The sequence below is a fragment of the Uranotaenia lowii genome, chromosome 2 (assembly GCF_029784155.1).
Source record: "Uranotaenia lowii strain MFRU-FL chromosome 2, ASM2978415v1, whole genome shotgun sequence".
Classification (NCBI taxonomy): domain Eukaryota; kingdom Metazoa; phylum Arthropoda; class Insecta; order Diptera; family Culicidae; genus Uranotaenia; species Uranotaenia lowii.
The window spans coordinates 71,979,544-72,003,766 of NC_073692.1; the positions used below are offsets into that span (position 1 = coordinate 71,979,544).

Genomic DNA, 24,223 nt, shown 5'->3' on the forward strand with positions numbered 1-24,223 from the left:
GGCCAGAGATATTCAAGGGCATGGGATTGGTGACGGAGTAAGGTGTTGAGGGTTGGATGGATGAACAAGCTTTGACAATTGATTATAATTCTTCCAGACAAGGAGAGGGATGGCACCACTTTCGCACCATGGTCAATCCAGTGATGTTGCAGCCTAAAACTGTTCAACTCTACATTGACAAGCTAGATGAAGTGGGCCAAGACTTCATGAAGATGTGAGTTGGAATTGGAAGGTTTTGAACATCAAACTAGACTGTTTTTTTTATCTGTCAGAATCCTAAATCTGCGTGACGCCAAAAACGAAATGCCGGGCGATTTTGATCAGTGGATAAATCGATGGGCTCTGGAGGTCATGGGAGTACTCGCCTTGGATACCAGACTAGGCGTTTTGGAGCACGATCAACCAGAGGAAGCGTCTGAGCTTATGAGGGTGAATTCAATGTATAAATATTTCTGCGTTTTTCTAATGATTTGTTTTCTGTGGATCAGTTGATCGGAGAGTTTCTTGAGCTTTCATATCAACTAGACATTCTTCCCTCGGTTTGGAAATACTACAAAACCCCAACGTTCAACAGATTCATTACTGTCCTAGATGGAATAACTGAGTACTGTTCATAAGATAGGTAATGAAAATAGTTTTCTGAATTCAATTGTTTTCTTTGGCAGCATCATCACGTCAAAAATTGACGCTACGATGATACGTTTGGAGAAAAATCCATCAAAATCCAGTGATACTATGAGCGTATTGGAGAAGCTGTTGAAGGTCGATAAGGATGTAGCCATAATTATGGCTTTCGACATGTTGCAGGCTGGGGTTGATACGGTAGGCTACATATTTGCGAAGTCTTAAATAACGCTCCAACTCATGAACGCTTAAAATTTAAGACTTCATCTGGAACGATTGGTATACTGCACGCTCTAGCTACAAATTCGGAGAAGCAAAACAAGCTTCGCAAAGAAATTCGAGCGATTCTTCCGGCTAAAAATTCATCATTAACGCCAGATAATATGCGCAACCTTCCTTATCTCCGAGCTTGCATCAAAGAAGGTCTTCGGGTCCAGTCACCGATTGTTGGCGGTGCACGCACAACTGGTAAAGATCTTGTACTTCAGGGATACCGCATTCCGAAAAAAGTAAGTTCTCATGTAATGACTCGGGTCATAACTTAGTAAATCATCAATTCGTAGACAGACATCATGATGCCGGCAATGAGTCTGTACAAAGATGAGCGTCACTTCGCCCGAGCTCAGGAATTCCTCCCGGAGCGTTGGCTTAAGCAGTCGAAACCGGGGGTGCCGAGTGCCAAGAGTGCCCATTCGTTTCTGTTCCTGCCGTTCGGATTTGGCCCTCGTTCTTGTATCGGACGTCGGTTGGCTATGATGGAGATAGAAATATTTCTTGCGCGTGTAACGCGACAATTCGAGTACCGCTGGAATCATGGACCGTTGAAGATTCGCACCTCGCTCATCAACGTGCCGACCAACGAACTGCGCTTCGAGATGACTGAAGTGGTTGATTAAGAAGACGGAATGATGTGTTCTATTTTTAGTGTGATTTTTTCTCATGTCATTAAAGTTTAAGAGCAACAGAAGCAAAATATCAAAAAGAAGGTACTTCAAAATACTACAGTGTTGATTTTCACTCGGCAAGAAGTCCATAACTGACTGTCTCTGAAAAAATCGAAAAGTCAGATAGAGAAGGAAGTATAAAATCCCAAGGGAATTGTTCGAGACTGCTGAAAATGGGCTCCTCGGGGTTGCACATTGGCGATCCTGCCTGGAGTCTCGAAAAAAAAAATGAAAATGGGCCCCTCGAGATCCGCTTCTGTTAGGCCTACTACTAACTCAGAAAAGAGATCTAAATTATATTAAACTGAAATGCGTTAGAATTTTAGTTCACTTGATGTTCGAAGCCTTGCGCATGCATGGAACGCTGGATTTCGCGCCTGCAATCAACATAAGTCGCAGACGCAGTTTTAACTTCTTTCAGTCTTTCCTTTGGTGCAAAAGCATTTGATAAATCTGAGGAAATGTTCATACACTCACGGAAAAGAAAAAAAAAGGTAGAATTTACCGAAAAACAGAGTTGATTTTTTTTTCAACTTATTTTTCTCGTTAAATTTTACCACTAGAAAAAAGTTGAATTTTACTTTTTTTGCATTCACCTAGCAAAATAGTAAATGATACCGTTTTACGTGATCAGTGGGTTTACCATTCATTGATTTAAATGGTGTATATGCTATCTGTTTTGGTTGATTTCATCAATAACAATAAAACAAGAACAACGTTCATTCAAAAATTGATATTTATTGAAGATGAATAAGAATTTTACCTTATAAATATTGTGGAGTTGAGTCAAATTCCAATTTTATCTTTCATATAATTTTTATTATTAAAATTTTTTTCGTGTTTTGCCATTTTTGTCATTCTAGTCATTTGTCATTTATGTCCTGTTAGAGCCGTTTTTTTCATTTAAATAATTTTCGTCTTTTTTTACATTTTCATCCTTTATTTTAGCAACAAGGTGGTAAAGTGTCATAAATAAACCAAAAAAAAACTTTTTTTGCAAATTTGTCTTTTTCGTAATTTTTGTTACTTTGTCACTTCCGTAATCGTTACAATTTTTTTTAATAAGTCTTGTAATTTTTCCACTTTTGTCATTGTTGTATTTTGTATTGTTATTGCGAGTCATTGAATTCAGTGCACACAAATTTTGTGATATTTTAAAATTTTACATAAATCTTTTCTGTCATTTTTGGCATTTTGATAGTTTTTGAAATTTTTACATTTCTTTTGGTATACTGCCGTTTTTGGCTTTTTAACCATTTTAGTCATCATTTTATTTTTATACAATTTTGTCAAATTTCTCTTGTCATTTTCGTTTCGTTTTTTTTTGTCATTTTCGTAACTTTTGACCTTTTTATCGTTTCCAACTTTCATAAATTTTCCATTTATGTTATTTTTTATTTTCATTTGTTATTATGTCTGTTTTATTGTTTTTACTTTAATAAATACATCATTTTTGTCGTTGTCATTCTTGTCAGTTTTTTTTTATTATTTTGACCTTTTCTGTGATTTCTTGCAATTTTCTGTTTCATAATTCTTGTCATTTTTTAAATTTTACGTGGATTTCAGAACATTCCAGCGTGCTTGAACAGTGCTTATAAACGACGGCTAACACCTCTAGAAATAAGCTCTTCTTTACCGACGTCAAACAAAAACCACCCCCCGGAATCGTGTTTTGTTCTGAACCGGGTGGTTACATCAGAATCGCTACTTATATGTTCCAAAAAGTGATTCCAGCCTAGGATCCAATCATCATGTCCGCGAATCCGGACCCCTCAAAGGAACCGAAAACCCCGCCGCAGTCTCCCAACAACACTACAACTCCTCCCATCCCGAATGCCGTGATCGATCGATCGGACCAAGGCACCGGGGAAGATGGCGCTAAACAGTGGGGCTACGATCTGTATCCGGAGCGACGCGGTGAAAAGTACCAACCCAGCTGGGGCCGGGTCTTGCTCGGTATCGAGGGTCAGGAAAATCTGGACAAAATCAAATGCGAGCGGAATGTTTACTCCTGCGTGAAGAACAGCCCCATGGTTAAGTTGATGATGGGCGCTCTCAAAAGTTCTGGGTGGTGAGTATCGGTTAAAGATGCGCGGCGCAGAATAAGGGCCAATATTTAAAAAAAATTGTCATACTTTTACGTATTCTAGCGCCATCGACATCCGACGACACATCGCCTGTGAGGTGTGCGACGTGTCCGTGAGTGGTGGCTACGATCCGGTGCTAAATCAAGTAGTTGTCTGTCAGAACATTGCCCGTAACGAGGGCATCGTTCAGGGAGTTCTGACGCACGAAATGATCCACATGTTCGATTATTGCCGCAATGATTTGGATTTCAAAAACATAGACCATCTGGCTTGCACGGAAATTAGGGCGGCCAATCTCACCCATTGTTCGTTCATGAGTGCCTGGACCCAAGGCGATGCTTCGCCGTTCAAAATCAAGGAAGCTCATCAGGTAACGTTCACACCATTGAAATAATAACTTGATAATTTGTTTAACATTTTATTGTCTAAATAGGATTGCGTGAAAACCAAAGCCCTCAATTCGGTGCTAGCGGTCCGGAAGGTTACTCCAGAGGAAGCCATTGCGGCGGTTGAGCGAGTTTTCCCCAAGTGCTACAACGACCTGGAACCGATCGGACGACGGATACGAAGAAATTCCAAAGACATGTACAAAGCCTACATGGAAGGGCCCATGTATGGATACGATGTTGACTAACATCTTATTTGGAACTTAGGATAGTAGAAAGCTTGCTATTATAATAATTATGACTCCCCTTATCTGGGTGTTAACGTTTCATATCACATCCTCAAACAATTGCTATCTATAATAGGTAGTACTGTTAACTATTGGATGAAACTGGCCTCGTTGCGTTCAATCTAGCAGCACTGGAGATGTTTGACTTGATGCAACGAGGGGAAAAATATGATCTATGTGATCTACCTTCAGTAAACTACAGTAGGTTTGTGGGTCAGAAAGTGGAAAGTGCTTCATGGGCATATCGACATATCCTTTCAGAGCAAGCTTGAGTATCTACCTTAGCCTCGGCGCAACAGTCCATTCAGCCCAGTAGGTGAGCTCTGTGTTACGCAAAGTTGAACATAACGCGAAAGGCGATTTTGGTTACTGATGATCTTTTGGAACTTTCTTTTTCATTCTACTATTGAAAACAAGTAAACTTTTTTTTGAAACTACTTTATATTCAAAACATTTATTAATTTTGATAATATAATTTATAGTTTTGAAACATTAAGGATACATTATACTGGCTGTATTTTTGTTTGACAATAAACAAAAGCTAAAAACTAAGGGCGAAAGAATGAATGAAAAAAAAACGAGAAAAACTTAAACTACACGAACAGCGAAAGTTCAGGTCCGTCCGTTTGTCGCGTATCTGGTGTGTTACACTGCGAAACAAATTTCTCATTCTCGTTTCACTGATTTGTTTGTTTTGCGTGAGTTCATTTTTTTCAATTTTTGTTTCATATAAAGATTTTGTTTTTTTTTATTATCTTTTTCGACTTAAAATAAAAAAAATTATGTGTATGTTTATATACCTAATAAAATTTTGTCCATCTTCTACTTGATTTTTTTTTCTTTCACTTAATGACTTTACAAAACATCACGATCTAGATCCTTTATTTTTCGTTATTTTTTATGCATTTAATATACAGCTAACTAAAAAATAGCAAGAGAAATTAATAGGACGTATCTTCCATTTTGTGTGTAAGAATATTTTTTCGGGTCCAAAGCGCACGAAAATCAAACTTAGGGAAACTAAAAAGGCATTATAGTCAGGGGGAGTACTTTGCGATTTTTCGATTAGTTTCATTTTTTTGCGTTATTATTATTTTTGTTTGTTTTCCTCCGCACATTCTTCCTCTATTAAGTTTCTGTGTATATGTGGATGCATGTCTATTTGAAAAGAAAAAAATAGAAAGAGCAAAAACTGTGCTGTTCCGGCGTAACTTAGCGAAGGATTGTAAGGTTTATTTCCCGTAAAATTTTGCACTTGAAATATTTAAAATAAAAACTGTTTTAAGAAATCTGGACGTAAAAATTTGAACAAATTTACACGTACAACTTTCATCTTATTAGTACAGAAATTGACTAGAATATCTGTAAATTAACGAGTATCGAGGAAAAAAATGTAAGACAAAATTCAGCAAATTTGTGTAGATGCTCTTTCGTTAAGTTACACCGGATTCCAGTGAGATTTGCATCTGTTTGTATCAAACCAACTGTTAGAAAACTTACATACGGAAATCATAGTTTCACCATTGTTTTACATTTGTTACAATCATCATCTGTTTGTTTCTATTTTGTTGTGGTTTCTGTATCTATGGATTTATCTTCTGCTGTGTTTTTTTTTTACTTTCTTTGTATAATGCAAATGTGGCGCAGCTTCTCTTACATTTACAATGTTATTATCGTCGTTTTGTATGTTACGGGTTTGTGTTGATCCTGCTATACAGTTTTTTTTCTTCCATAATGGGGGAGGGATAAGTTCGCTTCTGATGCAGAAAGTAATGGTTCCTAGTTCGTGATAGATCATTTTTCAATCCACGGGCACATTCTGTAAGCTAGTGAATTGCATCAGTTTTGCAGGGTGGCAATTTTAATTGTTCCATGTGAAGAGTTGCGCGATTTTTGATCGGTTACAGCGTGTAACTTTGAAATAGTTTTTTTGATTCCATCGAAAGTTTCTATTTTTTTGGTAGTCTAAACCGATTGTTTCCACCAGCACACATTTTGGAACGACCCGTTTCAAGTATAAGTACGGACATTGATGCGATTTTTGCTTGATTGTTTTTTTTTTCTACTCAGCAGTATCAAAAACTGGGAAATAGGAAACGACTAGTTTCTGCATCGTTCTAACGCACTCGCTTTCACTATTGTTCTGCTTTGTATCATGGAGGACATTGTGGCGCAATTATATTATGTTGATTTTTTTTGTAGTAAATTCTCGGAAAATTATAGGTCTCTGAACTTTTACTTTTGCGCAACACCGCATTCTAAACCTAGAATTATGCGCGTCGTGGGTTATTAAAATTAGCAGCTAAAAGTATAAAAATAAAACAAAATATTAAAAATAAAGAAAATCTATATAGGCTTGCTTCTGCTTACAAATGTAATAAATAAATGTTATCAGATAAATTATTACCATCCACTCTGAACGTAGTAATGATTTATTTTCGCTTCTTTTTCCGTATTTTTATACTTGTCCCTTACTTGTTACCTTCTGCGTAGTGTAAATTTTTTTCTGCCTAAACTTGCTCGCTTACGATTTATCGCTACATATTTTATTTTGTTTTTTTTTTTTTAATTTTATTTTTCTCTTCTTTTATTCGTCCTAACACTTGATTTCTATTTTTATTTTCCTTCGAACGTCTTATTTTCCGAATTTTCCTGTTCCTTTTTTTTATTTCTGTCACCGACTGTGTTTTATTTTAATACATTTGTTCACTTTGCCACGAAATGTCGATTTTCCTACCTGGGTACCTCCAAAAATGCGGTAAATCCTACTTTACATTCAAATTTTGTCCGTTAACCTTCCACGCTTCCTGTCGGCTCACTTTGGGCGAAAGAAAAGCATTTGGATGTTCTCCTGTTTTACACATTCTCAAACTTTTTACACTAGCTGCGAACTTACGCACAATTTTCCGTCTTCGGTTGCGAACTTGTTGTTTGCTCTCTTTCCTTTCAATTTAATGTAAATTAAAAATAATATTTTAATAGAAAATTCGTATAAAATGCAGCTTAGCTGCACGTGATTTGTTTTATTTCCTTCGTCTCGCTTACTCGCGTCAATAAAGATTTTTCTCTTCCTTCTTTTTTATCGCTCTCTTGCTCTCGGTATGTGTTTTCTAATTACGATTTGTTTCACATTTTTTCACTTTTCACTTTTCTGAAAAAATTGTAAATAAAATTTCTTCTGTTTTTTTTGTGTATATACAGCATTCACCTTCTCTCCTGTTTCTTGCTCTCATTATGTTTTTGTTATCACTTCTTGTTATATCAGATTATTTCTTTTATGTTATTTCGTTTATCGCCATATTTTGTTTTTCCTATTTGGGTGTCGCATTTTGCTAACCATTTCCACGATCCGAAAATGCTCCACCACTCAAGATAGATAACCGAAAACCGAAGGTATAATTTTGAACTGGCATTTCCTGGTGGCATTGATTTTGCTTTTGTCGTTTCGGAAAAAAAAATCAGCACACGATGAAAATCCAGGCGACTTGAAGTCCTGAAAACAAATTCTTACGAGTGTCACTCGATTTAGCGGTTGAAATGTTCTCTGACACCCTTCAGGGATCGTGGGTTAGAACCATAACAGCTGTGTGATTCCACTTTAAAGCAACACTCAATAGAGTTTCTCGGAAGTATCGATTGACTGACATGACTCCGACGACCATAGTAAGAATGAGAAGTTAGTTGTTTTTGCTTCTGTAAAAGTTTTCATAATTTCTAAACCGTTTATTTTAAATAAAATCAAAATGGAAATTTTTGAGATTTATAATGCTTTGTGTGTTTGTGAGGGTGTGTACTTTTTTTTACTTCTTTACTTTCTATTATCTCAGACACATACCTAAACGTTCTTTTTTGTCACTGCTAAATGTCTAATACTAGAGTTGTATTATTCTTTTGCTTTGTAAGATTTGCTCATTTCTACTTGAGTGGTTATTTGTGTGGTTCAATCTTCCCTTTGCCGTTTTGGTTTCTGTTCGCCTTTTGCTTTGTTGGCATGGTTTTTGTTTTCCTTTTATATACATTCACTATAACATCTTGAACAACAAAATAGCTTTCGTGTTTCTTTTCTAAAATAAAACAGGCTCATTCAATGCTTCAGAAATTATGTTTTTTTTCTTTAATTCTTTTTTTTTTACTGAGACTGTGGAGATGTGTGTGCTTGACTGAATCAATGTGTGTTGTTAGTGAGGCTTAATGGGTTTTTTTTTTAATTTCTGTTGCACTTTTCTCTATTGGCTCTGTAAGAAGCGTGATTTGCGCTAAATAGTCTTCAAATATAATCGTTATAACGGGTTCTCTTTCGCTAAGCTGTATGACGATTTGCACAATATAAAAGTGTATAATAAAAACAGAAAACAGTAGAAACGAAAAACAATTCATTTAGAAATCATTCCAAATCAGCAGAGTAGTTTGGTTCAATGTTCTTATTATTCTCTGAATCAGGTTGGGCTTTGGATATTTTCAGTTGTCATTTAATTTAGACCCTAGAGATAGAGAATATGTACGCGAATGTTTTTAAATCTTTTTTCAGTGAATGATGTCGATGAATAGAATGTTCGGATTCGTATTATAATGATGAATGATACATTTTTCTCGCCTTTTTAGGATGTCATTACCAACGTTTGTCTTGTCGTTATATGAGATGTGCTTTAATTTAGGCCTCGATGTACGTAGATCTTTTTTAAGAACACGACTGTAATTTGAAGGTAGGATCATATCGATATCAAAGACATTATAATTTTGGTAAAATTTTTCTCGGACCAAACTTGAATTGATTTGAAGTTTTTATTTTCATTGAAGAGCATAAATGGGACAAGTCAAATCTCAAAAAAGAACTCCATACTCAAACAGGGCACTAAATGTAAAACAACTGTTTCAAGAGACTGATGACTTTCGATTGCGATTGAGATTTTATTTTGCTGTATATAACTTCACGATTCTTCCATAATTTTTCGTCATTTGTAAGATTGAGAGTTTAATTAATCGGGTGCGGATAGGAAACACAAAAAAAAAGTTTTATAAAAATTCTTCTTCCTCTGATTGTGCACAATTGTCTGCAATAACCTGGGTAGTTTGGTTTTTATACTTTTCTGAGTCCATGTTATAATTTGATTTTTTTTTCTTTTTCTTGCATTACTAAGCTGCGGAATCTAATAGTTTTGGATTTGATTCAAAGCGATATTCAAGGAGCCGCTAAATTGACTAGAAAGTAGCGTTTGTGTAAGTCTTCCAAAAGCATTGCAATTGTTATTGTTCCGTGGTTTCAACTTTGCTCGTCAAGTTTATGCTGTGTTTCAAAACTGAAGTTAATAATCGGTTTTTTTTTTAATTAAACGATATCATTCTGTTTTTGGTACCGATTTGTGATCAACACAAAACATCATTTCGTATTTTACACATTTGTACCGAAAAAAACTCTCTTTACAACCTAAAATATGGCTTAAACGAAAGGTTTATAAAGGTTTTGGGGACCTTTAAGTCTGAGATCATGGAAAATCCGGAGGGGCCAGCCCCAATTGAATTTTGAAAAATAAACTTATTTAAAAGGAATCTGTCTCCATAATGTGAATTCATACAAAGGTCTTAGAAAACACCTAACTTTAATATGTATTCATGATCCCGATTATCTTTTTTTTTCTCTAACAAAATTTGCTCACTAAACCAAAAGTCAAGACGACTGTGCAAAGATGGAAGAGTTGACTCACGGAACATTTGAATGCATGCTTATTTCTTTTTTAAATTGGCCGCTCTGAAGGTGTATTAAAAAAAATAAAAATGTAAACTAAAACAAAATACTAGTTGAAGATGCATCAAACACGAAACTACCTTCGATCTTTCTGTTGATGTTAAAAAAATCCAAGCCATATTGCAATCAGTTTCGTGTTTGAGTTTGATTTTGCTATTGCTGTTGCTGACTGCGTTTTCAAAAAAAATATTTTCAATAAGTTTTCTTTCCTGTGTAGTTGTGGTTGTAGTATTGGGTGATGTGTGTTAGTTGATATTGATAGTCTAGCATTCACGTGGCGCGTTTTTTTAGCGCGCACACATGAATGACCAGATTGAAGCGCCTTTATAAGCTGTTGTTTAGTTGTCCTGTTTGCTATTGTTCATATAGTCAGAGGATTCGTTACACTGAAAAGTGTAACAACGGTGATACTATTGTTGTTTTAAATGTTTTCTCTATTGCTGCTACTGCTTATCTGCTTGTCGTGGTAGGAAAAAAAAACAGATTAACATAAAATGCAGCTGAAAAATCAAATGCGTTATCTTATCTGTACAATCTATCCTTGCTGTAGAATAAAATATATTTTTAAAAAGAAACTCAAACCTTTCATCTTTCATAGATCTGTTGCTCCTTGCGAAAACCTAACTGGAAATTTGTTTGTTGGCTTTTATTCATAGTATTTTTTTTTGTTTCCAGTAGTCCTCAGCAGTAGGATTGAAGCGTTGTTCTCTATCAAGAGTTATACATTTTGTTTGTTTATCGACCAATGTGTTCTGCGGTTCACTTTCGCTTAGTAAAGGTTTCTCTATGGACTTTGTAGCTTACATTTATGTTATCTTTCTTTTGCAAGACACAAGATGTGTCTGCATTTGTTTTTTAAACTGCTATCAGAAGAAGAATTCTTTTCCAGACTATTTATGATGCATTTGTTGTGAGTTGGTGTGTGATTTAAAATTAGTATTAGTTTGTATTGTGAGAGTGTTGAAACCCGTAAGGGGACAACACTCTGCTCAGAGATATATTCTATGGCGTAGTATGCTTGCTGTGGATAAAACTGGTTACTATTGTTTATAGAATCTATGGAACTATTGTTAAGTTATGGTTAGATACGGTGGGAGTAGGAATGGCATCCGCAAAGCGGAGTTCACCCATTATCCGACACCATGGTGTGAGTGCAAATGAGTGCATTTCTGTGTACATGACACACGATGAACCGGAACAACGATTCGAGAGGCTTGTCTTTTTGAAACGAGTTGAATCATTTAATTTTTTTTCCTGCTTTTGAACCATCGCAAGAAACGTTGTTCCGGAAAACTGCGTGCAATTACTTATTTGTTGTAAAAATTAGAAGAACCTCTCGCGATTTCCGCTGATTGTTGTTCATCAACACTCTCAAGTTTCTTACATCTTATACAGGATGAGGGGAGTAAAAAAACACACACATGACATAGAAAAATAATTGTTCTGTGGTATAGAGTTTGTGTATTGTAGTTTGAAGTTAGTTGTGTATAAGTTAAAAGTGGCTTGGGTTGTTGTGTGGGAATCCTATGTACTATTTCATTTTGTTTATGTGTTTCAGTGGGGTTTGTTTGTGGTATGTTACCTTTCTATTGTTCTGTATCATCGGGCCTTGCAATTGGGCTTTGTATGCTATTGTTGGTGATGGACCTGCAATCTCTTCTCGTCCGGCTTCGGTGAATGATGTGGTTGGTACATTTACGTGTATGGCGTTGGATAGGGTTTCTCTTGTTCGGATGTATAGTTTCTATTGTATGAATCTGCTCAATCAACTTGCTGACTACTGTCACGGAGTTTCTGGTTCTATTGTTCTCATTTCTGCTGTTGATGTGTGAATGTAGTTGATCAGTGACTATTGAGGTTGCAGCGGGAGTTTTGACTGAGACAAGTTTTTTTCCATGTCTGTTTGTATTTTTTTCCTTAAACTTTCATATGGCGGCAACATTATGGCGACATCTTATTAGCTTTTCACTTTCTTTACGATCCTCACGAACGTCGAATGTAGAGCAGGATGACAGTGCAATCTTGATGAATGATGGATGTTTAGAGCTGTTCCATGGTTTATTATTACTTTATAGTTAAAAACATTCCTCAAGATCGTGGTGCTTTTCTTTTCCAAAAGATTTTGCTTATCTTTTTGTATGTTAATAATATATTACTTAGTTCATGTTGTAATAATGTTGTACTATTCATTCAGTGTTTGTCACTGTTGCAGCTGTTTACTCGTACAGCTCAAAGGCTCTTCCGAAGAACCTCGAGTCCTATCTCAGCATTCGTTTGTCCGGTAAATGGTTTCCATTCGAAAATAGTGTTTTAGTGTGTCCAGCAACCTTTTTTTTATTGATTTCCTTTCGTTCAGTTCTAATCAACTTACATCTGCTGCGGGTGTAAAATCATTTAATATTTGTTTATTTCACCTATTTCAACAATTTGTTTATTTGTTTATGTATTGGTTTCTATGATTCATCTTGTAATAGTTTTACCTAAGGGTGATTTTCATTTACTGCATTTGAGTTTTTTTCTTCATTTTGTTCAGTTTTGCTATTAATAACGGTATGTCTGGGTTGGTTTGTGTGTTATTTCATCTATCACAACTGGCTGTTTATGTGTTTTTTTTTATTTATTTCAATTTTTGTATCGAACAAAAAAGAACGTTTCAAACAGTTGATGTCTTACTTGTGTTTTATTGTTGTTAATCTTACACAATGTATATATAATAGGTATCTCAATATTTCCACTTCAATATTTGTTTCTCTAATTTACCATTAGTTTTTGTGGGGCTGTGTGTGTTCCAACTTTACTGTTGTCATATTAAATTCACATTTCTTTTAGGTTGATTCTTGTCGATATCTGATATCGAGACAGAAATGAATCATTTGTTTTTTGCTTATTATTGTTTGCTTTTCTCTTGTGTGTACGTGTATATATATAGTTGTATAGGTTTACATACTTGTATGTATTAGTACTTTTGCTGTCGCATACATGTTTTCACTATTTCTATTACTGGTTACGAGTTAGGGGTTCCTCCTAAAGGTTTAAAAACTACTAATTGCAAATCTGTACTCTTTCCGTAATTCGCCTTTTTGTTGTAGTTAACGTTTCATATTTTATACCTTAATCGCATACTTTATTCTTTTAACATTTGTTGTTGTTGTGTTTCGAGGGTACTCCAGGTACTGTTCCTAGTTACACATCACTGGTTGATTGGCTGCTGGTGGTTTTTTTTTTTTGCTTCGGTGTTCCATCCATGTGTTCTAATAGACAACCGTGTGCTCCTCGGCCGATTGGGCCGCCCCTAGATGGTGCATCTGGATGGTCCGGGCATCCGGCATGGTCGCATTAATTGTGCCAGCGTGGGTTATAATAGTAACCGGGACCGTATGGTGTGGTGGTGGCAGGGGTCCAGTTGGGCCCTGGACCGGCTGCTGCTGGGACTGTTGGTTTTCCGGGGGCGCCTGGGGTTGTTGCACCTGGGGCACTTGGGGCACCTGCACCGGCTGCACCGGAAGCGGCTGCTGCTGCTGCTGCGGCTGATGTGATGTACGAGGAGAAGGCTGTGTTCGGCCCGTTGAGGGTGAGGATTGTTGTTGCGGCTGTTGTTGCTGCTGCTGTTGGGCCACCTGGTGGTGGAGGGCGAGTGCTGCTAACTGTTGGGGGTTTGGTGGTGGGGGCAGGTGCATCGGCGCCGATATGGGGTGGTGCAACTGGGGAGCCTGATGCTGATGAGGAATCGGAAGATGATGTATCTGAGTTTTCGGTTCCATTTTCGGTTGAATGTGATGATGCTGCGATGGATGTGTATTGGAGATGATCGATGTTATTGTGGAGGTGGCCTGAGCCGGGGACGTCACCGCCGACGTTGGCTGAGTTACTGTTTTTTTATATTTGCGGTTCGAACGGTTTTTGCATATATTTTCGTTTCAGAATTCAAAATTTGTCATTGTTATTCGCGGTACACGAAATGTAAGGAAAGAAATATAACAAGAGAGAGAGAGAAATATTCATTTAGTTATCTGGGGGATGACAAAATCATCTCGTATTGTCGTCTTACTGTTTGTACAAGAACAAGAACGGCAGCATTTGCTCTGGAGGCAAGTTTAACTGAACCGCCGGAAGGTCACAATAAAGTAGAAAAATTATCCATCCATCATATCGTTTTCGATTCACATTCAACCGAACCAATGGTCATTGGGCATCTGAGCATAGCAGATGTGTTTTTTTCTTTTGTTTTTTAGATGTCTTATACTCGAAAGCACACTTGACTAACTAGTTCCCATGGGCCTCTTCCAAAACCAATTAAGTAATGTAGTGTTGCATGCATTGTTACGAGTAATTATTTACAAGATGCTACAACGATAATCTTTCTAACTGATTGTTGCTGTTCATTTAGCAGTCAACATTCGAACATCAAAATGGATTACAGTAACAAATAATTTTTTTATGATTTTTCTAGTTCAGTAGTAATTTAAACTGAAATTGAACAGTAAATTACCAACATAACATCGTAAGTATCCAGTTTTCAAAATCATCGTTGTAGGGATATTGTTTTTTTTTTAAATTAGTGAAAGCGTCAGTTTTTGGTAAATATCGATTTTGGAAGAATGCCCAGTCGATTGGTTAATTTAGATTTTCTACTTCATTGCAACAAATGGTTAAAACAAACTCAGAAATAATTATTATAAGCTAATTTAACGGTTGTGGTTAGTAGTAATTCAAACGGAAGAAAAAACGTTAGCATTTTTAGCATGGCATTCAAAGACACACACGCGCCCAAAGTTTACTCAAAAAAACCAAAAAAAAAACTGGTCAGAAAAGAAAAAAACTAGCAGCACTTTTAAAATAATAAAAAATTGGGATACACTCACAGTACTCACCGGTGGACTTCGGTTCCACCTTGATGTGCGGCAACTTGGGCAGCACCGGAATGACCGCATCCGGATGGGTCTTCTTCATGTGCCGCAGCATGTTGCCCCGCTCCACGTACGACTTGCTGCACTGCGGACAGTGGTGGTTCTTCTCCCCGGTGTGAGATCGCTGATGGGACACCAGATGCCCCTTGCAGATGAAGTCCTTCGGGCACATGTCGCACCGGAACGGCCGCTCCATCGGCTGCCCCTTGGTGTGGCTGCGCTGGTGGAACAGCAGGTTGCCCTTGAGCGGGAACGATTTGCCGCACTCGTCACACTGGAACGGACGCTCGCCGGTATGGGAACGGCTGAAAAGAGAAGGTGATAGTTAATGTGGGTGTGAAATATGTACAGGTTTAACTTCGAATTGATTTCCAATAATTTCTCGAAACTTTAAAGTTCTACGACCACAGAATAATCCAAATGCTAGCCCACGACCCTCAATCTTATGAAATTTAAATAAAAATTGTGTCGGAAAAAATAAATTTAATTGAAATTCTAATAAAAGTACATGTGTCTGGCAACACTGGAGAAGTTTGCAATTTTTTTTTCCAAAATTTAAGATAGTGAGAAATATTAATCTCAGCAACTTTCAGCATATTCTCGAAACAACAAAAATCAAATATCTCATCTGTGCCTTTTATGGTCTTTTTTGATTTCATAGAATCAATGTGGAACTTTGATGAACCAATGAGAGTTAAAAGTGACAATTAAGAAGTTAGACGTGAGAAATGATAAGTGAGACATAACACATGAGACGAAAACGTGAGAAGTGAGACATACAAAGTAAGGCAGATTGATCTCACTTGCTTACATCTCGCTTCACCTGTCTCAGTTCTCACGAATCACGTCCCACGTGTCTCGTCTAACGCCTCACTTCTATCGTGCAACGTCTCACTTCTCACATTTCACGTTCCACTTCTCATCTATGAACATGTGTATCTCAAGTCTATGTCTCGTATTTCATGTCTCAGATCTTATCCAGGTCTCAAGTCTCAGGATCAGGCATGAAAATTTTCATTCATGTCACATGAATGTAAATATTTATTTTGGATCACTATCCCAAAGAAAAAAGATCAATCATGGACTATGGTATGACAGAAACACTCCAAAAACGTGATTGTTGAATCCAAGGCTATTCATATGACGGTAATAAAATTCAGGTATGAGAAGAGTGAGTAACCAACAAAGCTTGGAAAAAATGCTTCTATTGATTTCTGTCTCTATTTTGATTAATCTTATACTATTCTTAGCTAACGTCTGTGGTGATAAAAAATTGAAAACAAGTTTGGCAAACAAAAGATCCATAAACTTGCCAAAAGTGCACCAGTGATTTTTCTCATGACATATTAGAACATTCATGTCATGACCGAAACATTAAAGATCTCAATGATCAATGACAGAATTTTTTTTTTGTTTCGATTATAGTCGTTTTACCATCTTTATGGCATTCGCGACTTTATCAACGTTACAGTTGGCGGATCGTTATTGAGAAACTATCCGGTACAACTGTGTTCGATGTTTACTCTTGGGCTCGAACTCGCGGACATCGGCTCAGGAGACGACAGACTTGCCATCTGAGCTATATCACAAGCCCAAGATCAATGACAGAATGGAAAAATCCTTCTTAACCAAAACATTCAATTTAAACCATGTTTTCATTTCATAAAAATCTTTATTCAACGAAATGTGGCGAAAAGAACGGGTCACTACCTCACAAGTATATTATCTTGAAAAAGGGCTGAAAAATATCGTGGTTAAGTTTTAATCAGCAATCTGGCTGAAAGAAGGTCACCAAAATTCACTAGAAGCAATGCTTCCAGCACTGAATCATCTGGATTTGGAGAAATTATCCAGCTAAAATGTACCGAACGTCGTCTATTGACGGAGCGACCAAAAAAAAAAAAACAAAAATAAAATTATCGATTTCTGCCCGATTTTCGGCACCAACTTTTTCCCCTTGTTTTTTTTTTTTTTTGTTTTTTACCTGTCCCGAACTTCAATCTGACCAAAATGCAACTCTACAGAAAGTAAATACTTAATGTAGGAATGGTCTTTTTTTTTTTTCGTCTTTCCGAATCCCACATGAAATCCTCCCAGTAAACCAATTCTACCTTTTACAATGAAGGTAGTGAGGAATTATGGAAAATGGCTGTCTATAAGAAAAAGTAAAATAATTTTAGGTCAAAATATTGTAGCGTTATAATTGAGTATTTGTTGAACGATTGGAAAATTAATGTACCCTTGAATACACCCCTGTGTTTCATAATATTATATCCTTGCTATAAATCTATTGGCACCACTGCCCATTTGAAAAGGATTAGAATAAATCTAACCGTTGTGCAAGTCAGACGCGTTTTTTATTTCCTCCGTTCTAGCTGAAAAATCATTCGCTTTTCCTCTTGCTAAATTCCCTGAGCTGTGCGAAAAACATTTTGGTCCTAATCGATCCGGATAGCCTGAGGAATTTCGAATGATTTCCGGCTATCGAAAAAGTTAATCGCGAGTGAATTCGTACCGTGTACGAAAATTTTCGGCTCGACGCCATTTTGGAAAAATCCGTTGCTTCCAAATTGTGACTGTGTGTGTGTGCGCATCGCCCAAGTTCAAGACATTCCGCCATATTGGTGAAAAGTGCTCGAAGCACAATTGTGTGAAGAGATCCGCCATCTTGGCGAAGAAAAGTCCGTGACTTTTAGCAGTGTGTGTGTGCTCGTAGCACATTAGTGGAAAAAGTCCGCCATTTTGGCGAGTAAAAATAAAGACACTACAGTAGTGTGTGTGTGTGTGTGTGCCCGTGGCACTAGTGTTAACCGGTCCACCATCTTGGTGCCGAGTGTGAACGTGCTCAAGGCACTAGTGAAAAAAAACTGTCAGCCATTTTGGCTAAATTAAAAATCGAACTAAATTTGAAAAAAAAAGTGTTTCCCACAAGAGGAAAAAATTGAAAGTGTTTCCCACAAGAGGAAAAAATCAAATAGTGATTTACCCCCTGCGGGTGCAAAAAAAAGTGCTGCAAATAAATGTCGGAATCTGAAACCCCGCGCCGTGATATTCCTGGATGCAAGGTTCCGAGAAATATTCTGCCGTCTATTGCGGAACAAAAAACTGCCCAGGACCTACGCGACCAGCAACGAAAAATGGCTCGAGAATTGTGCTGTCTTCTCGATCGCCGTGAATTAATTTTCGGCAAATTGTTGCGGATTGAAGATTCCCTCAAGGCTGAACCCGTAAGCATCCATTTGCTCAAGCTGCACCTGGAGACACTGAGGAAATGTGAGGAGGAATTCGACAAGGTCCACGTGGAAATCGTCGCCAACAAGCCAAGGGATGAGCGAGACGATGAAAAGGACGCATATCTGCGATTCGAGTCTCTCCACAACCAACTTTACGTTACGCTACAAACCAACATCGATCGTCTCACACCCGCTCTCCCATCGACCAGCAGTGAAATGGCTCGACCAGTTTCCCCGCAACATGTCTACGTACAAGCTGCCGCTCCACAACTGCACGCTCCGTTTCCGGTCTTCGATGGCAACCCGGAAAATTGGTTTAGCTTCAAGAGCCTCTTCCGAAGCATCATGCAGCGGTACGCCAACGAAACTCCCGCCATGAAAATTTTGCACCTGCGAAATTCATTGGTCGGTGATGCCAAGGACAAGATTGACCAAGATGTCATCAACACGAACGACTACGATTTGGCCTGGCGGATCTTGGAAAACGCTTACGAGGACCGACGACTGATAATGGACACGCACATTGACGCAATTTTGGAATGCCCGAAGGTCACCATCGAGAACAAAGGACAAAGCATCACTAAACTGGTCGAAACATGTACCAAACATGCCGATGCTCTACGTGGTCATGGTTTCCCAGTGGAAGGATTGGCTGAGCTATTTGTTGTCAATGTGCTGTATAAAAAACTCGACAAGGAAACCCAAGAGCAGTGGGAGACGAAACTTCCGAGGAACGAGCTACCTGAATTTCAAGAATTCATCGACTTCCTACGGGATAGAGGACGAGTTCTGCTGCGCACAAGTCGCTCCGAGCAGCCAGCAAGGCAGCAGTCAACAGTTCCTGCTAGACGCCCAACATACGCTCTGAAACCAGCTGCAAGATCATTCTTCCAGATGGCGAAGCAGTCGTGTCCCTGTTGCAAGGAAGATCACTCCATCTACCGGTGCCCTAAATTCCAACAAATGAATTTGCCGGACAGGAAGGCTGTCGTCTCAAGGGCCAGTCTTTGTTTCAACTGCTTGCAAGCACTTCATCAAGTCAGTGAGTGTCCGTCTGAGCAAGGGTGCAAGGTGGAAGGATGCAATCGAAAGCACCACAGTTTCTTGCATCCCACCAACCCAACCAGTAGCGCAAAGATGGAAGCTGATGGTGCTGCTGAAACGCCAACAACATCGAAGTACACCACTGCAACAATGTGTGCTCACTTGGGAGCAGCCACAAAGCAGGTGCTACTATCGACAGCGCAAGTGCTAATTGTCGGGAAGAATGGCTCCACTGTTAAGTGTCGAGCGCTTCTTGACTCCGGATCCGACAGTCACATCATCAGTGAGTGTTTGGCCTCCAAGCTTATGATTAACATGCGACCAGTTGAACTTCCGGTTAGTGGACTCAACGACACTCAGACCCGTGTGAATTACACTCTCTCCACACGCATCAAATCATGTGCCAAAGACTTTACCACCTCCGAGCTGGAATTTTTGGTTGTGCCATCTGTGTCTGCCAACCTACCCCGATGCGAAGTAGACACACGAACATTGGAAATTCCGACCGGTCTGACATTGGCAGATCCATTTTTCTATGTTCCTGATCCGGTTGACATGATCATTGGTAACGAGATCTTCTTTGACTTGGTACGAGATGGTAGGTTGAAAATGAACAACAGCAGTCTCACCCTAGCAGAAACAGAATTGGGCTGGGTGATGTCAGGTTCTGTTCAGCCTAGGAAACCCAAACCTCTCCCACGTGTGTGTCAATTGAACCATAAACAGGCCGAACTCAATGCTGCTCTGAAATCACCGTGGAAAGTTTCATCGCAACCTGCCGATTCTTGTGAAGAAACAGTGCGTGCTAATAACGTTGGTTGGAGAGCAGTGGCTACTCGGCAGCATCGTGACTTTTCATCCAGGCGAAGACAACATCGACGGTACTGCTCAAATAGCTTCAGTTGATCTCGATGTCGAGACTCAACGGGGGGTGAATGAACGATTGGAAAATTAATGTACCCTTGAATACACCCCTGTGTTTCATAATATTATATCCTTGCTATAAATCTATTGGCACCACTGCCCATTTGAAAAGGATTAGAATAAATCTAACCGTTGTGCAAGTCAGACGCGTTTTTTATTTCCTCCGTTCTAGCTGAAAAATCATTCGCTTTTCCTCTTGCTAAATTCCCTGAGCTGTGCGAAAAACATTTGTAGTTGTTCAATTTTGTGCGTGTAATGATTGGGTTAAACCGAGCCATCATTCGATGTTTATAATTAAGAGTGTAACCTGTCAAACGAAAACACATGTGCACGTGAACAAAGAAAAAACAAAACAACTTTGCACAGTAAAACAGTAGCCGTAACCTATAAAGGACCGGGTCGGTCCGCATCGGCGGGAGGTGAGCGAAAACAATTCGGTTAAAAACAGATCGGATAAATATCCATTTATCTTAACACCCAGGCAACGGTTTGCTGAACATCACGCTACAACATCCAGCCTCGACGATGAACACGTCAAGCCAAGCAGAGCCAAAAGTTGCAGACTGTGCTGGTACAATCGGTTTATCTTTGCAAATGGCCCCAACAGGGTGAGTGACAAAATAGTGAACGAAACCTTTGAGAAAAGAATAAACAATGTTTGTTTTCTACACAGCAAAAAATTTCTAAAAGTACACGGAATCTAAAAAACGAGTGATCTATTTTTCCTTGAGTGTAATTACGAAAAGATGTAATTTTAAACTCCTTTTGATGTAATATTAGTCTATTTTCAAAAATTGAATAGAAATAAACTGTTTTGATTTAATTTTACATTGCGTCATGCGAAAACCAACCGGTCAATGAAATTTATATCACAAACAGTGTAAAATTATATCTGTTTGATTTAAAATTGAATGGAAATATTTAAATTGTGCTACTTTATATTTCAAGTTAGTTTGCGCGTCGGGCACAAAGTAAACAGGTCAGAAAATGATTCGGAAACGAGTCTTTCAAAAGCGTAGCTAAGCAGCAGCTCTTTTATAGAGCCTTTTAAAGCAGTAAGTTTACCGTAAATTAAGAATGTGGTTGAAAATGATTATTTTTCTTTCCATTGCAGCAAGGTTAGATTTTTTGCAGTGGCTGATATCCGGAGAAACTTTTGGTGATGCTGCCCGAAAAACCATGGTGTTCCGGAACCATTCGAGGATACTGGATGACGCTGATCTGTTAAAACATCTTCGAGCTGAGAATCATCGAATGCAACAATAAATCCAGCCTGACGCTGGTTCGTGATGGTTTTTCATGTTTTCAGAAATAAATATTAATTAAAAATGAAAGATGCGGCGTATTCATTCAAAGACAAAACCAAAATCCTGAATATTTAGCAAAAATATTTATATTTACGATAATTAATTTCAAAATTTACATCCCTGTGTATTTTTACACGACGGCTTTCGTGATCCGATCTCGTGCATTGATTTCGATCTAAATTTACACGCCTCACAAATTACATCCTGGATAAAAATACACCGTGATAGAATTTTACATCAAAATCGATGTTCCGTTTTCGTGCATCGTTTTCGATCTAAATTTACACGAATTTTTCTTGCTGTGTACAGGGCCGTCGGTTGGAGAGCCGAATGTCGTTGTTCGGGAGCTAAAGGCACTGTTGGCACCAGCTCAGTCGGTAGGGCCAAGCCGGAACAGAACCAGCCGTAAGCAGACAGCGGAGGTGCTCCGGGCAGTGAGGCGTGCCCGTGGAGCAGTGCAACCAGACAGGGTTGCCAGACATTCCCGTGATATTCAGCTGTGATAAACCTGTGCCGTCCGATAGTTGTAATACGAATGTTTGTGCTTTTGGATGTTGTCTTTGTAAATTAAGGAAGGAAACGGGCCCGTGAGTAGGACTCACTGAAAGTCAGTGGCGCTCAACTTGTTTCAATATCCACCATCATGCATTGTACTGCCGTTGGAAGCATAATTGTCACATGTTACAAAAAGGCAAAGCGAGAAAAACGTAATCAAAGTTTCACAAAAACACTTTGCTGTTATCGCACAGTTTCGCAATTTTTGTTGACTTCAATGCCGTAGATCTCTGAAGTATACTCCTATCATATGAGCCTCGATCAATTTTTTCGAAAATGAACTGTTTTTTCAATGAAAATCCTTGTGTGACATTTATGCCGCAAAATTGTATGAACAGTCGAAAAATGGACGCATATTTGTCACACCACGAACATTTTCTCAGTAGTTTTTTGGTTTGGAATTTCGTGCGTGGCTCTTGTGTTTTATTCGTAAATGGAAGCTTAAATTGAAAAAAATAGGTCTGAATCGGATCATTTGAAAGCGTACATTATCTGGTGACAAACATGAAGTCTTTAAAGGGTTCCATCAATAAAACGGCACGGGGGAGCAATTTGCGGCAGCTCACTCTCTTTACAGGAAGCAAAATTTCTTCAACTAATTGTCAGCTGCCGTGCTGAAAATGTCGCAACATCGAGAGAAGCGATTCCAATCCGTTTGAAGTGAATACGGTGCTGGGACAAGCTCCGTATGAAGTAACTCTGGCGGAATAGTTCGTAAACATTAAAAATAGACATCTCCGGTATTTTGCGAAGTGCGTCAAAATCGAAAACTCAAAGCAAAACCAAACAAAAATGGTCTGATAAAATCACCGACAGTCAAATATGGTCATCCTGGACAATTGTGGATTAGTTTTACGGCGCCGAAAGAGTAATAATTTGACTAATGCTGTGAAGCGGGTACGTTTACATGCACTCTTCCAAGCGCCAGCAACGAACCCGAAGCAGTTTGCAGAGATTTTCTTGCACATGCGGGGATGTCGCGAAAACAGTGACCCTCCCCCTCTTTATATCTCCGTGATCCCCTCCCGACTATCAAGGACACGTATGCCAAGTTTGGTGAAATTCTATTTAGACATTCCGAAGTTATAACACGTTCATTTCTTGAGTGTGACAAATATGCGTCCAATCGTCTCAGTTTGACAGTTATGCGTCCATTTTTCTCAGGGTGACAAATTGACTTTGATTTTTTCTTGAAATTTCTAGAATAAACTTTATATTTTGACAAAGAATTTCAATAATACGTATCAAATTATGACGATGGGCATTAAAAAGTCAAAAACCTCGAAATATCTCATGTGACAATTATGCGTCCAACGGCAGTGTAGCTCTACCACAGTTCATACCAGTCTGTCAAATTTAAAATGTAGCAAGAAGGGTTGAACAAAGACTGAGAAAATTATACGTAAACTATGCTTCAACTTCTGCCATTAGTTGCACTAAAGCTTCTTAAAACGCTGAAACAGCACTTCAGTTTGTCTTTATTCAGCTAGCAAGCTGAAACAGCAATCACGCTTTACCTCAGCTTTTGTCTAGCGAGTTGGCGTTTTTAATCAACCAAAATGTTTGTTGAGTAGTCGTACTTTTTTTTCCCATGACTATGGCATAATCCCGTTCCTGCTCAGGATACAGGTCTTAGTTCTTAGGTATCAGATCTGAGATCATAGGTCTCTGGTCCAAAGTGTCGTGTCTCAAGTCTCGTTTCCTAGGTATCAGATCTCACATTTCAGGCCTCAGATGCAGGATTCATGTATCAGGTCTCAGACTTCGAGGCCGAGTTTTTATGTCTAATTGTTGTTTCATGTTTCAGAGCAGGTTCCAGTTCCAGATTTCTGGGAATTAAAACGGATTAACCAGTTTAAAACAGTTAGTGTGTGATAACTTCTTAGGTTTTTCATATCGAGAGTGAAGAATTTTCTAATGTTCTTTTTAGCTTAATTATTGAAACATCGAAATATCGATAGGAGCTTGACTTTTAGTTATGTAGCATGCTACAAGCGTCCTTAGTTAGATGAGCTGATTAATCTTCAAAATCCCTTTTTACGAACCTTTTACTTGAGGGTTCTCTCAAAACCTTTTGGCAACTTAGGGGCCATTTTTGGACGTTTTTTTCCCCATCTAAGATTCTGTTTCATCCAATGAACAACTCCGCCCACCATAAAAAATAGTTTAAAATTTTACGGAA

The 24,223-nt window shown here is 38.4% G+C and overlaps 2 protein-coding genes and 1 pseudogene across 51 annotated transcripts in view; 2 read left to right on the plus strand and 1 right to left on the minus strand.

Moving 5' to 3' along the window:
* The window catches only part of LOC129741557 (cytochrome P450 CYP12A2-like), a 2,099-nt pseudogene extending 458 nt beyond the window's left edge, over nt 1-1,641 (plus strand).
* A 1,573-nt stretch (nt 1,642-3,214) lies between these two features.
* Nucleotides 3,215-4,351, plus strand: LOC129747204 (mitochondrial inner membrane protease ATP23 homolog). Its single transcript, XM_055741295.1, has 3 exons — nt 3,215-3,639; nt 3,719-4,025; nt 4,089-4,351. The coding sequence occupies exons 1-3, from the start codon at nt 3,320-3,322 to the stop codon at nt 4,287-4,289; spliced, it is 828 nt and encodes a 275-aa protein (XP_055597270.1). The 5' UTR covers nt 3,215-3,319; the 3' UTR covers nt 4,290-4,351.
* Nucleotides 4,352-4,766: 415 nt separating this feature from the next.
* Nucleotides 4,767-24,223, minus strand: part of LOC129747198 (zinc finger protein 585A-like) — a 62,351-nt gene continuing 42,894 nt past the window's right edge. For 47 of the 50 annotated variants that reach the window (XM_055741246.1, XM_055741255.1, XM_055741288.1 and 44 more), the window contains 2 exons: nt 14,934-15,283; nt 4,767-13,939 (listed from right to left, as the gene is read on the minus strand). In XM_055741246.1, the coding sequence (XP_055597221.1) occupies nt 13,323-13,939; nt 14,934-15,283 (967 nt within the window). In that variant the 3' untranslated portion in view covers nt 4,767-13,322. The remainder of the gene's footprint in view (nt 13,940-14,933; nt 15,284-24,223) is intronic. The other 3 variants (XM_055741277.1, XM_055741249.1, XM_055741276.1) reach the window with 3 other exon arrangements.